Source organism: Spermophilus citellus (assembly GCF_964194105.1).
Source record: "Spermophilus citellus genome assembly, chromosome: 6".
NCBI classification, from domain to species: domain Eukaryota; kingdom Metazoa; phylum Chordata; class Mammalia; order Rodentia; family Sciuridae; genus Spermophilus; species Spermophilus citellus.
Genome location: NC_138187.1, coordinates 106,158,416 through 106,175,071, shown reverse-complemented (window position 1 = coordinate 106,175,071; position 16,656 = coordinate 106,158,416). Strand labels below are relative to the sequence as shown.

The 16,656-nt window shown below is 38.8% G+C and overlaps 1 protein-coding gene across 1 annotated transcript in view; it reads left to right on the top strand.

Annotated features, from left to right (window-relative positions):
- Nucleotides 1-3,265: 3,265 nt before the first annotated feature.
- PLD5 (phospholipase D family member 5) overlaps nucleotides 3,266-16,656 on the top strand; it is a gene marked incomplete at both ends in the record, with an annotated part of 403,511 nt that continues 390,120 nt past the window's right edge. The window contains one exon of the mRNA XM_081298272.1: nucleotides 3,266-3,454. Within this exon, the coding sequence (XP_081154398.1) occupies nucleotides 3,266-3,454 (189 nt within the window). The remainder of the gene's footprint in view (nucleotides 3,455-16,656) is intronic.

Below are 16,656 nucleotides of genomic sequence, written 5' to 3'. Positions count from 1 at the left end.
GAAACCTTACAATGAGCTAAAAATAAACCTTTTCTCTTTATAAGTGGACTATCTTAGATATTTGCTACAGTAACATAAAGATAACTAACACATCCCCATTTATTTGATGAATTTGAAGTTCATGGAAATCAAATGAAAACCAAGAAAGGTATAATTTAGCAATTAAAGAAGTTGATATTAAAATATGGGTATTATAATGTCAAGTCTAGTGCTCTTGAAAATAAAGAAGTAAAAAGGGGTTGTGAAGTGTTAGTAGCCATTCAGCTATCTATTTCCCATGGCTTATTGGGTGTTCATTATGCATAAGGCACTATCAGCCCAGTGAAGGATCAAGGCTTGGCCCCATTTCCCAAGAAGCCAATGGGTAACATCTAATTTGCATTCTGTAAATGTAAGGGCTATGAAAAAATGCTCAGGAAAAAGTGCTATGAGAGTTAGTTAATTCAACAATTTAAATCATTTTAACAATATTTTGGTGCAACAATCCCATATTATAATTGGTCATCCTCAGGAATACCATTTTTCTTCCCTCTAATAGGTTGAATTGAGTTCAGTTTTATATAAAATGTCATCTTGAAGGTCAACTAGGAGTTCCATGTTACTGCCATAAACAATAAACTCCATCAGGAATCCAAGATAGAAAAAAAAGAATTGTGCATAAGAATGCACCCATATTTATTTGAACTTGTTAATTCCACTTTAACAATGTCTGACACACTGTAGTAAGTAGGTTAAGAATGAAAAAGTAAAAATTTATGCCTTATCTGCTATTTGAACCATAATAAACATTATCCATGCAATTATTATATAGCTCAGTTCAAAATTTTGCTGTAACACAAATACTAACTTTGTACTCTTCAAAAAATGGAGGCGGCAACTACCATAGTGTTTTTTTTTTCTATAGGAGTATGATTTTAAAAATCCATTCAATTTGAAAACTTTGCTTGATAAGGAAACCATTTGTTTAAATTCTTCTACAGTAGAACATTTCATTATTATTCTTAATTAGATATCTCTCACATTAAGGTTTGGATTTATCATATTACCTATAGTATTATCTCATAGTGCAGAAGACAGAAATATTCTTTGCAGAAGGGCAATCAAGTTTTTCTAACATCAGTATTATAAATACAATATAATTATTTGTAGTTAAGTTGTGTATTTATATTTTGAAAAGCAAAGGAAAAGCTGTGAAGAGTAAAAACCTGGAGGAAGCCAATGAATTGTTAAATAAATTCTAAGCATATAAAATGGGAGATACGACAAGATTGAATGTAGAGTGTTTACAGCCTTTTAAGCCTGGTTCAAATCCTTGTTTGGAAGTGTCATTTCTGTTTTAGCTTCAGACCCTTTACTGAAAAAATGGGGTCAATAACATTTATATTTAAGAATAGCTCTGAGATTTGCATACAATCTACAGGTTAGTGGCACACAATACAATTCAGCTTCTGAGAAAACCAATCTAGCATAACAAAAAAGTGTGTGAATGTGAACAGGTGTGCTTAGTTCCTCCATTCCCATACTGACTATTCGCAGGGTTTTATTTCAACTAATGTTTCTACAATATCTTTTTTTTTTTTTTTGGTGGGGGGGGGACTCTGGGGATTGAACCCAAGTCCTGCCACTGAGTGCTGCCCCCAACAAATACCATATTTCAATATGGGGCTCTGAAAAGATATGAGACAATCATTGTCCTCAAAAAGTTTGTCAGATTCCGACACTGAATTTCTTTCTTTGAAACCATCATTCAAGCAGGACAGTTCCTGCGAACAATTCTGCAAAGGGCTAGAAGAGAGTTCAGTTTGCCCTCTGCATCTCCCTTCAAAATCCCTGGAATGCTGTTCAAATTTACATCCACTACACAAGTTTTTAAACGGACCTGGCAAATCCTTAACACTAGTTATGATTTAGCTTTTCCATGAAAAGGCAAATAAAAATGTTTTGAAATGCTATTCCAAAGGTAACAAAAGATAGATTAAGATTTAACTATTAACATGGTCACTTTAATCATATTGTTTGGGTTCAGGAGAGAAAGCATACATAAAAACCCTTGGGAGAGTAAATTCTAGAAACCAAGAAAAGAAACTCTGTGGCAGTCATGCAACGCACACCTAACAGGGCCAAAGCATAGGCGCAGCGTTTTTTGCGGGCGCTGGATTTCTGTCCCAGGATCAGGTGGGGACGGCCTCTGGTAGCTTTGTTCAAAGTGGACCCTGCTGGCCAGGGCAGAGTGGGTCCAGCAAGCCTTCCCGCTGAGAACTGCACCAGGGTGGGATCTGCATCTCTACAGCTTCTAATGAAAGTACAAAGCAAGGTTCAAGAAAAAAACCTCTCCTCTTGGCCATTTTCTAGGGGGTGCTAGTCACCCTCTGCTCTGAGTCCCCCAAGTCGGGACAAACGGGTTCCCGAGGCGGGAAGTTAGTGAACTTTTAGCTTGGGAAAATGGGAAGCTGGAGCAGGTGGGGCGGTGTGAGAGGGCATGTTGGATGGGGGCGGGAAAGGGCGGAGGTGGTTTCCTGAGTGTCTCCCTCAGGAACCATCCCTGCGCTCCTAGAGCAGAAGGGAGGAGGTGCTCAGACAGCGCTCACTTCTCCACTTGCTTGGTGGCTTTCCAGTAAAAATGGGCGAGGGAGAAGCGCAGGGCTTGGAGAAAGGCAGGTAGCTGCGGGAGCCAGCCGCCCAGCCTGGTCGCAGTGGCAGGGGCGGCGGCTGCACGCTCAGCCTCGGCCCCCGGCAGGCAGCAGCTACTCTTCACTGCACCAACCTGCGGGCTCTGGCCGGCTGGGCCAGCGGCGGCCCCTCCCACCGCACCCCACCCCCGCCGCTGCCGCTGCCGCTCGCCCGGGCCGGCCCGGGTCCCAGTCGGTGCAGCAAGCAGCCGGAGAGCGGAACGCCCGCACGGGACCGCAGCCGCCGGGCGACATCGCGGCCACTGCCGCCGCTGCCGCCGCCTCCCCGGGGCACTTCTATCTCCCAAAGCAGGCTCCCCCTCCTCCCTGCATCACTCATTCCCCCGCCCCAGCTGTCCGCCCCCTCCCCCGCCCTGTCCCGACCCCGCCCTCGCTCCTTCGGCCCCTCTCCTCCGGCGACCGCCCCTCCCGCCCAGCCGCGCGCTCCCCGCCGGCGTCGGCACTCCGCGCTCCGGAGCCCGCACACTCCTTCCCCACCCCTGCTTGGCCTCCCGCTCGCCTTCAGTGCTCCGCTCCCTGCGCGCTGCTCTCATCCCGAGTCCGCTGCGCGCTGGCTGCCGCCTGGTCATGTCAGGATGGAGATCCGGCAGCACGAGTGGCTCTCGGCCTCCCCCCACGAGGGCTTCGAGCAGATGAGGCTCAAAAGCCGCCCCAAGGAGCCCTCGCCCAGCCTGACCCGAGTGGGCGCGAACTTCTACAGCAGCGTCAAGCAGCAGGACTACAGCGCCAGCGTTTGGCTCCGGAGGAAAGACAAACTCGAGCACGTAAGGACGGCTCGCTCCCGGGGGCCTCCGCTTCTCACTTGCAGCACCCACCCCTCCTGAGGTGGTGGCCAGTGCGCGCTCAGGGATTGGGAGTTAGGCGCGGGGACAAGGGCGTCCGATTCCTCGGTCCGACCCCGGGGCTTTTTCTCCTTCAGTTTCTCGCCTTAATGACGGGACTGAGGGGGAAGGGAGTGGGGATTCCCTTTCAGGCAACGCTTGGCCCCTGCAAACCCAGACCTTCTCACCAGCTTCTCGCTGTAGGGTTCATATGCACTCTGTTTTGGGGGGGCGGGGGTATATGTACGAGGTGAGTATAAAGTAGAAAGTGCCATATGCGTGGCTACGAGGAACTCGGCGTTGTAAGGTAGAGGGTTTAGAGGGGCGTTTGCCTGAGCCTTTTGGGCTATTTCACTCTGTCCAGAAACTAAAATTGATGAAACTGTAAAGTTGTTACTGGAGACCCAGGTTGAGCCCACACACAAGCTTTTAGAGTTTTCTGCAGTGTGTCCGCCGAGATGAGCAGCTGGCGATCTTCTCTACTTAAGCCCAATTAGAGAGAGATTTGCGCGTTGCAAGGAAAGAGATGAAAGAATGAGCGGATTTCCCTGCTACCCCGAAACCTGGTACTCTGCAGGGTGGGAGCCTGCGAGCTTGCGAGTTAAGATCTCCACTCATTTTGAGTGCAAGCTTCGGCGTGCAGTATTATTGGCTCCAGGGTTGAGCCCCTGTGACTGGCCATTCTGAAAGGAAAAAGTCCTTCTAAAAAGGTGTTATGTGAATCCATGGGGTTTTGCAAATCTGGCCCGCCAGCATCTTTTTAAGCCAAATGTTAAAATGAAACTAAGAATTATCTCTAGAGTGTAGCACAACTAGGTAAGGAGAATTGCTCTTTTCTTCCCTTGGAACAACATAATCCACATTGAGTCTGTTAATGTAATGTGGAGGTTTCCCTGTATTTGGGTCATGACGCCAATAATGATAAAAAAGATAAGATCCAAAACTCCTGTAACTCACACATCTTTCCAGCTGCACCAACCTGAATCCCATTTGCCCCACCTCCACCCCAGGGCTTTTTGTGGACTTTGCAGCACCCAGGGCTTCCCAGGAGGAAGCCTTCAAAAAGGTTTTTCTCTATTACAATTTGCAAGGAGGGTCTGTTCCTTTTTTTTTTTTTTTTAATCTGGCCTGATTAAATCCGTGGAATGACTAATTCTAAAACCTGAATTTAAAGCTTTGAATTGATTTACAAGCTCTATCTTGTGTGTAGAGTCATTTATTGATGCCAGAAAGATGCCTGAGATCCATAAGACCACAGAAGTCACTGTTGGAGATTCTATGATGCCAAGTTGTTTGAAAAGCAACAGCAGTATCGATTTAAAAACGTATACTCTGGAATTAACGAAGGGACTGGTGATGTGAGTTTAAAAGGGGCTAATAGCATCTTTATATAATTTAGTTCTTGATATTGTTGATTTGGTGCCAAGAAAAAATGATCCAGCCCTAGAATGGTGACAGAACAAGTCTTCATTTTAGTTTTTACCCTGAATGCATGTTCATTTGCAGCTAGTGCTTTGGGCTGATCTGTTTCCTTTATTCTCTTACTGAAAATCAATAGTGCAACCGTCTATAACTGTGTCTTCTTGAGTCACAGATGTTGCATGCATTATACTTAAATGCTTTCTCATGTCCAGATTTTAATTGAAAGTATTATACCTACCATGTGGGCCACAGCAGCCTCACCTTTTTACACAGGATGCTGGGTCCTCTCCTGAGGATTAGAGATCAAGCAAATGAAGAGCTGGTTGTTTGAAAGCATGTGTGATCTGTGCTTATTTCTTCACTCAGATACTCCAAAAGAGAGCATTGCATTCATTAAAAAAAAAAAAAATCAATCACCTCATTTGTTATTAAAATCAGAATAGTGTTTGTTCTGCTTTCTCAACTATGTTTCACGAGAGATGTGTATTCAAACCCACTTTCAATTAGAAGTGGGGATTTGCTTCAGATGAGTTTTGTTATATTCTTCCACCTCTTTGCGATATCCACAAACATTTTTAATGAATTAATATTAATGAAAGTGCTATAAAAATTAAAGTCATACAAAGATATAAATTTTACTTGAATTCAAGCATTCAGTATTTATTATATATGTTGGGTTTCATAGTCTGTGATGTTTCAGGTAGACCAATGTTACCTGAAACATCAAGACCAATTTGAGTTTTAAAACCCATAACAAAGGTAGCCTGGTATATGGTTGCCACACAAAGCATGAGAATGTTAACTTTATTGTAGGCAATGTTCTGAACCTGTATGTTGCTTTCTAGTTTAAATATTGCAGGAATTAGGATGAATGTGTCATAGAAATTAAAAGGCAACATGTGGTGGTTTAGAAAACACCTTTCTTAATGTCTAATCAAATAGATGACCACCATTTTTATTATGTTAAAAATGAATTAATAATTATAATGGAGATCATATGCCTGAAAACAGCCTCTCAGTTATTTTGCTGGTACTTTAAAAGCCAATCTAAGTATTAAGGGGATAAATAAATTATGACTTCAAATGACACACGTATTCAGTCATCACAATAACGGGATTCCCTGAGATGAGATGTGGCAGTGGGTGGATTCTGTCCAGACTTCAGAGGCACGGCTTAATCTGAAAGTCAATAACATGATGGAAAGTGACAGCTACAGAATACATTTCCACCCACTTTGCTAAAAGTGAGAATAATTTATCTCTCTCTCTTTCTGGTTTAAAGGCTACTGGATGAATCCCCAGGTTGGGCAAGAGGAAAATGACATGAATTTGTTGAGGATTAGAATATTTTCAATGCATCTTTAAATTTGATTCCTGTCATTGATTGATCAGTACTTAAGATGAATACCTACTTATTAAGAAAGAAGTATGGGTAGACAATTTTTCCATTGCTGAATCATGATTTGAAAAAGGTATAAGCAAGTTGTGTTCTGTGTCATGAATTCTGGACTTTGAACTCTGGTAAAGTTACTGGCCACATACCTAATATTGTCTTGTTAGTTGCACATTCTGCTTCTTATTCTGTCATAATGCCTACAGCTTTAGAAGGCATTCGACTTGGGAAGCAATGGAAGTCTTATTCTTTATAGGTTCCAATTTTTACTTTAGGTACAATGTAGAAGTGAAGAATTACAGTATAGCAAAGCAAAAGGGGCTAGGACCACCCCTGCAATACCCTAATTCCACAAGTCTCAGCCCTCTTTGGGCTAAGTCACTTTGAGGGCAGTGATTTCATAGGATTTGACTATCCCATAGGACATGGCATTAAGCTGGTGTCCTTTATGCTCTGTGCCCTTTTTATCATTACTTTTTTTATCTTTTAGAATTGGGGAGAGATGCAGAGGCTCCTTTACTCAGGGGGGTTTATGCCAGTTAAAAGTCTCCTGGTGCTATTTATGGAGAGGGTGATGCCTTTTTTTCTCTTCTGTATATTCAATTGGCCTTTGCTAAAGTGTGGTTGAAAGTAAGGGTTCTGGTTAGGCAGACCTGGGTTTAGACTCCGACTCCATTTCTTATTAATTTTTGACCTTAGGAAAAGAGCTCACCGCCACCAAGATGCAAATTCACATTCCTCCTTGAAGAGTTTGCAGGTTCACTTGAAAACAAGCTCATTCCTGATGCTCATTTTCATGATTACCAAGGCAGCTTAGGGGAAGTTGGTAAAATCAAATGATGACTCTCATGCTCTACCCAGAAGTGATACATCCATTTGACTCATGCTTATTGGACGAAGAAAGTTTATGGTCAAGGCTACTTCAAAGGGAGTGAGGGAAGATAAAGAAGGAGAACACCCCTGCTTAGCTCTTATTAGGAATACCACAGCACATGAAGCACTTAGTGTAATGTTGGGCTCATTTGAAATGATCAACATGAGGTACTTATATGTGTAATTACTTCTCAGGTGCTGCCTAGCTCTTTTCTTTAGGTATAATGTAGAACCTTCCCACTCTACCCAGAGGATTCCCAGACTTCACATTTGTGATCAGCCTGCTTGCCTATAGTGCTGTACCCAAAGCATATGGATCCTTTGGCCAGACAGTCCAACTCACTGTCCTGGGACTATTATACTGTCCCTTTGCCTGGTTTCCAGTCCGGTGTGTGAGTGTCTTACTCTGGCCAACAAGCCATTCCCTTGCTCCTTGCCTGCTCATTCTGAGGTGGGCTCTTCTGATTCTCACTCTCTCTGCATGCCCCTACAAGCAGAGGCCACCTTTGTGCCCTGTCCCCAACACCTGTATCTTTCCCAGCTCCTGCTAGTGGAGTTAAGTTGAGCAATATTTCATTTATCTGCAAGAAGATGGTGATAGTTTATTTAAAATGGAAAGATAAGATCAGAGAGAGAATTGTTAAAGAATTTCTAAAGAATGAAAGAATCCTTAATGTTCATACTTACAGTGGACCATTGTATCTTGATTTAGTGTCTTACACTTGCAAAAGATTGTCTCTTCTAAGTGTGAATTTGCACCTACTTTAATAAAGTTTATGCTATCAGTGAATAGTAAATAAATGCCAAGTGCACACTTGCTACTGGAATAAATTATTCACATGATGAGCAAAGAATAAATAGATTAGAGGAAAATTGGTCTCAGTGGTCCTGGCTCATGTTATATAATGCCATTTGTGTCCCACAGAGCAGATCCATGAAAGTGTTATACCCCACAGAGCAGATCAGCAAAGCAGGGAAAGACAAAGTTCAACCTCAGGGAATGAATCTTTAAAATGCTCCATTAAAAGTCAAACAAATAAACAAATAGTCTGGCAAACACTTAAGAACAATTACTAGTATTATTTCTTGTGATTTTGATCAACGGAACAGACTCACTCTAGGCAGACACAGTACTGTGCCTTTCTTACTCAACAGTTAAATGAATGTTTAGGTGTCTCCTGAGTATCTTTTAATGGATCTCAGTGTTGTGTCCATTTATTGTACTTGTCACTACTACAGCTAACTTGTATTTTCCCACTAATGGACTCCTTCCTCTCACTGTGGGTTGACATTGCAGTTGTTTTGAAGAAACTATGGTTTCTTTGAACACTGTTGGGTATGGCTTACTGATTTATTTTAATGTAATTATAACCAGTGACTTACCATATTTAATAGATTTAATTTGAGAAGCTAAAGATGATTTGATTTGAAGATTTCTTTTTCTTAACTTCCCATACCAACTTCTGTCTAGTTTCTTTAAAAGTTTTACATCTGCTTACAGACTTATGTATCTATCTGAGGTAGAAATCTATGTGACCTTTTTTTTTTATTTTTTGAATGGGGGTGCTGGGGATACTTAGGGCTTTATACATGATAGGCAAATTCTCTACACCGAGTTACATTCCCAGCCCTATGTAGCAGTTTTTAATGCTTTTGTTTTAGCTTTAAATCAAGAGATCTGATGAAACTTTTGAACTTCTACATGTCTATAACTACCATATGCTCTCATATTGAACTGATGGTTAGATAACATGGACAGTAGAGTTTATGGCAAGATCTTCCCCAGAAAAGATGCTTAAAATATATTTATATATTTATATATATTAGGAACATTAAAGTTACTGGATTGCATAAAGTTCATACCTGCATAGATTATGCTGTGAAAAAACTTAAGGTACAGCACATGGGGAAGAACAGTTGAAATGTCTAACAATGGTTGTTGAGGAGAGAGACCATTTTAACAAAAAACAAAAAAATTAGTCACAAATTCAGCATTTAAGAAGGATTTAAATGAAGAATGTGACAAAATTATCTACAATGAAAAATCCTATTGATGATTAATGAAGTTGTCCAAGTTGAACTACTTAACATGGTGTCATGATCTTTGGATAATAAATATGTTTTTTATTCTCCCAAGTAGATGGCGAGCCTTCTAAACATAAAGTGTCTCTGAAGGGAACTATTATTGTGCCCCCACTAATAAATTGTGAGGTCTGATCCAACAGTAACTTGGGGGGTTTAGCTGAGAAGATGAGACTCATTGGCATAAAAAAACACCAACTAGCTAGTTCATCAGTTGACAGATATTTGTTGAGAGTATCTTGTATGGGAGAGACACTGTGTTAGGATACTGTGAGGACTTTAATTCAACAAGAATTTATCTGACATGAACTGTGTTGCAGACATTGGAGATTAAACAAAGATTAAGATGTTTATAGTTTTAAAAGTGCAGTAACAATGTGAGTATAGCATTATCAATCATACCAAAAAAAAAAAACAGTGCAAGAATACTACTTCAAAGGGTCTTAATGTTCAGATAAGGAGAAAAAAACAGTTAAAAAGCAAATAATGAATATTATCATGTATCAGAACAAAGTTGAATTCATTCCAGTAATGTAAAGTTGCTATACACATTTGAAAATCCATTAGTGTAATTTATCATGTTAATAGACTAAAAGAGTAAACCCATATTGATGGATTTGCTATCTATAGATAGATGAAGAAAAAGCATTTGATTATTTGATGAAATGGTGTGTACTTAGGCATAATAAAATAAGCAAACTAGAAATCAAGGTAACCCTTAGTGTTCTGATAGTTTCCCAACACCGGCTAATGGTGAAATATTGAAAAATTATCTGCATAAATTGTGAATGAGACAGAGATTTCTGAATCATCACTTCTATTCATCATTGTACAGGGAGTCGTAGACATTACAACAGGGCAAGAAAAAATGAAAAATGTAAGTATTGAAAAAGAAGTAATAAAATTGTCATTATTGACACATGGGGTGATTGAATACATTTGAAAATCCAAAATAAACTAGAGATCAACTTAATGATTTTATAATGTTACTGGATTTGTCAGGGCCATTGGTACAAGGTCAGTATATAAAATATTAAGTTAGAAAAAAAATTCCAAAATAAAACTAAATACCATTACCAGTTATATTAGTATGAAATAACAAATACTAGGGATAAATCTAACAAAAACTGGTATGATCTCCTCTTAATTCTCTGTCAGATTTTCTATATAATAAATGCCATTTCAGTTAAAATCTCAATCAAGTTTATATGATGAAAAATGGTTCTAAAATTTCTGTGGAAAACAAAGGGCCAAGAACAGGCAAGACGATCTTCAAGAAGAACAAAGAAGACTGCTTACAGTTGTCAAAACTTATAAGTCTATATTAGTTAAAGAAGTAGGGGGTAAACAGATCAATTAACAGGTAAAAGAGTGCAGAAACAGATCTGTACATATATAGGTACACAATTTATGACAAAACTGATAGAGAAAGAGTCTTTTTTTAAAAAAGGTGCTGGGTCATTTGTGCATCTCTATTACAAAATTGATCTTAATTTGTCTTTTGCACCATCTGCAAAATTCAGTTTTATGTGAGTTTTAGACCTAAATTATGAAGAGAAACAAAGAGGCTCCTACAAAATTTAATTAAGTAAAAAAAAAATTTCATCACCTAGGACTAGGGAAGAAGTTAAATAGTTTTAATAATTCCAGTTATTAGGATTGATATATGTACTACATTAAAACTAAGCAATTTTGTCTTTAAAAGATAACATTTAGAAGGAGAAAGGCAAGTCACAAAGTAGAAGGATATATTTTCAATATACCTTCTGACAGAGGCTTTTTGTCCATTATATATAAGGAATATCTACAAATCAATAAGAAACATAAAGAGCTGAACAGAAACGTAAGCAAGGCACTTGAACAGGAGCTTCACAAAAGGGGCTATCTGTCATCAGTCATCGAGAGAGTATGAAGTTAAAAGCATGTACTATATAACCAACTAATATCTAAAATGAAAATGATTGACAGTAACTAGGTGGTTATGAATATAAGGAGCATTTGTAGTTCTCATAACTTTTGGTTGGACTGTAATATAGAGCCATTACAGAAAACTGTTGATAGTATCTGCTAAATTGAATACATATATATCTTATGACCCAACAATTTAATCATATATTTATGTGTGTGTGTGTGTGTGTATATATATATATATATATATATATATATATACACATATATACACATACACACATATCTCTACATATACACGCACACATCAAACAAATGCATTCTCACCTATACCAAAGATCTACACAGATGTTTATTGAAACATTATTTGATTAACCCCTAATAGAATGCATCTCTAATATGCAACTATAACTGGAGGGACAGTTACATTGTAATTTATTCCTATCATGTAATACATTAATTAAGCAGTGAGAAGAAATTATGTAATGTATCTATTGCATATGTATGAACCAATGTGGATGACTTTTTCTGACATAATAATGAGTGAAAGAAGACATAGTATGATCCATTTATGTGCAAAAAAACCAGGCAAAGCTCAATTGTAGAGATAGAATTAATGATACTTTTGAGTGTAGAATGGGTTTGAGGGTCTGAGAATGTAGCTTAGTGGTTGAGCACTTGCCTAGATTGCTTGTGGCCATGTGTTTAATCCTCCCCATCTCAACATAGTTAAATCAATAAAAATAATAAAAGGGCATGAGGGAAGCTTCCCAGGAACCAGTAATATTTTCTCTATTTTATATCTATCTATCTATCTATCTATCTATCTATCTATCTATCTATCTATCTATCTATATCTATCACATGTCAGTGAGGGTTTACAAAAAGTAAATAAAACATGGTGCCCTTGACTTTTCTTACTGCTCATCTCTGGCTGTGCCTTCTTAGACTGTATGCTTCTCCTGTCCTACTGTCTGAATCCCCAGCCTTGGGTCATCGTACCCTCCATCATCGTTGTCTTCATGTGGGACTCGTTGTGTCATGTCCCTCATATGGCTTCCTGGGTTGTTCCTCTTCTCATCTCACTATTTGCTTTGGGCACCCCTACCATGGCATTCCATTGTACATATTGCCACAGTATTCTTTTTTTTTTTTTGGTGGGTGGTGGGGGGAGTGGGTACTGGGAATTGAACTCGGGGGCATTTGACCACTGAGCTACATCTCCAGTCCTATTTTGTATTTTATTTAGAGACAGGGTTGCTTAGCGCCTTGCTTTTGCTGAGGCTGGCTTTGAACTCATATTCCTCCTGCCTTAGCCTCCTGAGCCTCTGGGATTATAGGCTTGTGCCACTGTTCTGGTTTTACTGCACTGTATTCTAATTGTTGCTTTTTTGTCTTCTCTACTAGAGTACTCACTCTTTAATCCTTTTTGAGCTCCCTCAATGTGCTTAGTGAACTGTGACGGTCTTGGTTCAGAGACCTACAATCACTCCTTTTCCAAAGAAGGTAGTCAAGGAAGGCTGCACCCTTGTACTGATGAAGCTAGTGCTGGGCTGAAGAATACTCTCTATGTAGGTTCAGTGAGCCAGGAGGAAGCGAGGCTGGTTGTAAGACAGGTCTGAACCAACACTTTGATCAGAAATTGGGCAGAAAAAAGCCTGTTGAGAAGACCAAAGAGTTTAGTTATGACTGGGGACAGAGTTTGTAAAAACACCCACTGAGGGGCATCAATGAGCATGAGAAATTTGAAAAATGTTGGGCTTTATTTTGTAAGCAAAGGAAGATAATTGAATAGGTCCTTTATTTGAAAAGTCCAGGTTTCCAAAAATACAGTGGTAACATGCAGTGTTGAGGAGTAAGAGCCTGGAATTGGGGATACCAGTGTAAAATCTTTTTAGTGGTTTATGTAGGAATTGCCAAGGAAGTGACAAGAAGGTGGGGAAAATAGAAAAAAAACAAGAGGCACAGAAGCAAGATGTATTGTGAAAAAAGAATTCATAGTACTTGGTGCCGGATTGGGTGTGGGGAATCTGAACAAGCTCATCCATTCAGTAAGCATTTACTGAGTGATAGAGAATGTGCCAGAAATTGCTATTGGAATGATGGCTACAAAAATGAACAGGGAAAATTTTAAAAACTCCTTGAGAGTTGGAATTTTGCCCTGTTCATCTTTGTATCTTGGACTCAAGCCATTGTCATTGTCTATATCCACATTATCAATTTTATTATGATAATAATTAACATTAGCATGCCAATACCTGTTCTCTAGAAGGAACTGAGCTTCAGGCTTGGGAGATTCAAGTGTGTATGATTGGATCTTTGACCTCAGGTTACTGGTGATTTGCCTTTCAAGACTCAAATTACATTTTATTACCTCTAAGCCTAAAGCCTGGTTGAGTATCCATCTTTCTCATGTGGACCTATATATAACACCATGGGCAGGCATTTACTATAACACTTGATGTACTGTTATATTAATTGCCTGATTGTCTATCTTCTTCCCTTTTTGGAAAGTTTGAGGACAGTGTCAATAACAATGTACTCTAAATGCCCAGCACAATGCCTAGTAGATACATACTATCGATTAACTTACATATTGAAAAGGTGAGTGAGTGGATGAATGAATACATGCTTAGTGAGGCTGGGCTTATACACGTGAGTGGGAGAGAATGATAGCTTATTATGATATTTGCCAGATAAATGCTACAGATGTTCAGAACAACAAGAATTCAGTGGAAAGAAATACAGATGCTCCAGGAGGAACTATTGAAGAGGCATTCACAAGGTCTTGATTAAATGTCAGATGAAGAAGATAATAGACAAGGCTACATTCTAAGTCATTGCAGATTGAGAATCCATTAATCTTTTTTAAGACTTGGGAAACAAAGTCACCTTAGTAATTTATCTAATGTCATTGTTTATAGGTGGACTTTTTGGGGGTGTATTTTCTTTTCTATATATCTCAGTTTTAATTAGTAAAGAGAGAAGGTTAACTTTTTTATTTTCCATGAGCAGTTTGACTTGTTGCCTGATCTAAATCTGCTGGTTCATTATTTTAGCTCCTGCATGTTCTGGCTCAATATTCTTGATCAGAGGCTGGGGAATGTGTCAAAACTGCCAAAATTTCCATAAAAACCTGCCACTCTTTATCATCAAGAATCTCTTCCTGTGATTTCCTGACTCCACTGTTTTTAAACTTTTTTTCATTTCCTAAAATCTTCTTGCTTTAATTCCTGATATGTGCACATGTTGCTTAAAACATGTCCTATAAGATTTCTACCTTTTTTAAAAAAATAAATTTTTGATTTTGTAATAACTTTAGATTAACAGGTAAGATTCATAAGGACAGTACAAACATTTTCTGTATACCCCTCACCCAGTTTTAGTTTTCCCCAATGCTGACATCTCAACTCCAGTCTTTATTCGAATTTTACTACTTTTTAAAATGAATGCCCTTTTTCTGTTCTAGGATCCCATCCAGGGTGCCACATTGCATTTGGTTGTCATGTGTGCTTAGTCATGTCTGGGCTGTGACAATTGCACGGGCTTTCCTCATTTTTCTTGACCTTTACAATGTGAAAGCATACTAACATAGTGTTCCTCACTTTGGGCTGGTGAGGAATGTTCCTCACTTTGGGTTGGTCTGATTTTTTTTTTAAATGATGAGACTGGGATTATGAGGTTTTGGGAAAGAATATTACAGAGATAAAATACCCTTCTCATTTCATTGTATCAGGTTGTGTGCACTAGCCACGTGACATCACTGATGGATATGGGTCTCAGTTGCTTGGTTAAATTAGTGTCTGGCAGGTGCCTGCACGGTGAAGAATTTTCCCTTTCCATACTCTATAAGTGTTGGAAGTTAAGTCTAAAGCCCCCACATTCAACAACTCCTGGACTGGAAGTAACTGTATTTATTATTTGGAATTCTTCTTTTAGGAAGATTTATCTCTTCTCAATATTTATTTGCTCAGTCCTTTTACTTATATCAGTAGAACTTTTGGATATTTATTTTATACTGTGGATTTAATCAAGTTCTTTGTTATCTATTTGTTTCTTAAGTGGTACCTGCTTTGGTCATTGGGAGCTTTTTTAGGTCAACTGCTGTGACCTTGGATAGGCCTCCTTATTTCTGGAACTACAAAATTCTCCAGGCTCATTTTGTATTTTTTTCTGCCTCTTCTTAATGTGGTCTTAAATATATTTTTCATAAGTATTATCTGTCCTAACTGAGTCCACTTTTAAAAGGCTCTAATAAGAGAAATACTTAGTCATTTAATAGATAACAATAAAAGCCCAATATACATATTTTGATAAAGATGGAATATCTTCATTTGAACTTGCTATAGAACTCCAGGTCTGTAAAGTCTCATCCAGATGATAAAAAGAAGCTTTCTACTAATCAAATAGTAGGGCATGCTGAATGGTATACTGACTTTATGTCATATTTAGATATTGTGTGTGCATGCTTATGTGTGTGCACACATGAATGTACACACATGTGCACATTCACACACAAACACACACACATGCATTTTTGTGCAGACAGATTCTCTCATTCTTTTTTTTCCTCCTCAGTATCAGTGATTTTTTTTTTGTCAGAAGATTAAGTTCTGTACTTGGGTATTAATAATTCCATTCATATTTCAATTCCTACTTTAACACTGTTTACCAACCTTCTTCATGCTTAGAATGTTTGGCTTATGTATAAAAGGGGGGTCTTAAATGGTTAGCCATCATGGTTTTGTCTTTTCTGAGCCAAGATACTATCATTTGAGATTTCAAATCACCTTCAAAACCTTACTTGGGAACTTTTCAACAACAGTCCATCATATTAAGAAAATATCTCCTGAGGGAAAAAGAGGGAGAAGGGGAGTTGCACGGAAGATGGAAGGAGAACCTCATTGTTATATAGAATACATATATGATGTTGTGATGAGAAAAAGAAAAAAAAGTGTGTCACATTAGATTGGATAGAGAGAAAGGATGGGAGAGGAGAGAAGGAGTAGGGGGGATAGGAAGGGCAGCAGAATAGAGTAGACAATATGATTGATGTATGTACATTCCATGTATGTATTATATGTCAAAATACATTCTTATGTCATGTATGACTAAAAAAATAAAAATAAATCATATGGTTAAAAAAAAAAGAAAATATCTCCCAATAGAACCAAGAAAAAGAGAGAAAAAAAATTATACTCCAAGGCAGACATTGATTTTCAGAGGGGCACTTCAGGAGTGGAAAAGTGTTGAAGAATATGAAGAAATTTTATCTGGTGTCCTTGTCTCTCTTTCCAGGATGCTTATTTTCCTTTGTTCTACCTGCATACTGTAAGTGCTATTACAACAGAGTTAATTCCTGCTTTCTCATCCTTCTAACTCTTCGTATCCTTCTATGCACATATTGGGTGCTCATTCACAATGGTATCCCATAAACCAAAAAAAAAAAAAAAAAAGAAAGAAAGAA